The sequence below is a fragment of the Geospiza fortis genome, unplaced genomic scaffold (genome assembly GCF_000277835.1).
Source record: "Geospiza fortis unplaced genomic scaffold, GeoFor_1.0 scaffold213, whole genome shotgun sequence".
NCBI lineage: Eukaryota > Metazoa > Chordata > Aves > Passeriformes > Thraupidae > Geospiza > Geospiza fortis.
The window spans coordinates 2031721-2032171 of NW_005054399.1; the positions used below are offsets into that span (position 1 = coordinate 2031721).

The 451-nt window shown below is 66.3% G+C and overlaps 1 protein-coding gene across 1 annotated transcript in view; it reads left to right on the forward strand.

Annotated features, from left to right (window-relative positions):
• The window catches only part of AQP8 (aquaporin 8), an 8837-nt gene that overhangs the window by 7357 nt on the left and 1029 nt on the right, over nucleotides 1-451 (forward strand). The window contains exon 3 of the mRNA XM_014309054.1: nucleotides 108-205. Within this exon, the coding sequence (XP_014164529.1) occupies nucleotides 108-205 (98 nt within the window). The remainder of the gene's footprint in view (nucleotides 1-107; nucleotides 206-451) is intronic.

Here is a 451-nt window from a genome sequence, read left to right on the forward strand (position 1 = left end):
GTCCCCGCGGCCGCTGGCAGCGCTGCCAGGCTCCGGTGCCACCGTGCCGGGGGAACGAGCGCGCATTAACATTGCAATTAGCAATGCTAATGGAGCTCTGGGTTCAGGCAGCGCCCACCCGCTCCGGCAGGACCCCGGGCCGTGTTTACACAAAGCCCTCGGCAAATATTTACCCTAAAGCTGCGATTGCTGCCGTCCTGCTCCCGTGTGTGAGCCGTGAGAGCCGTGCAGCCCTCCTGATCAGAGCTTGCCTGCCTTGGCCCGAGCCCAGGGAAGGGGTCCCGGCAGGGAGGGGGATGCTGCTGCCCACCCCTGTCACTGCCCCATCCAGCACTGAGGGGATGCTGCTGCCCACCCCTGTCACTGCCCCATCCCAGCACTGAGGGAATGCTGCTGCCCACCCCATTGCCCCATCCCAGCACTGAGGGACGGCTGCTGCCTCCCCCACCGA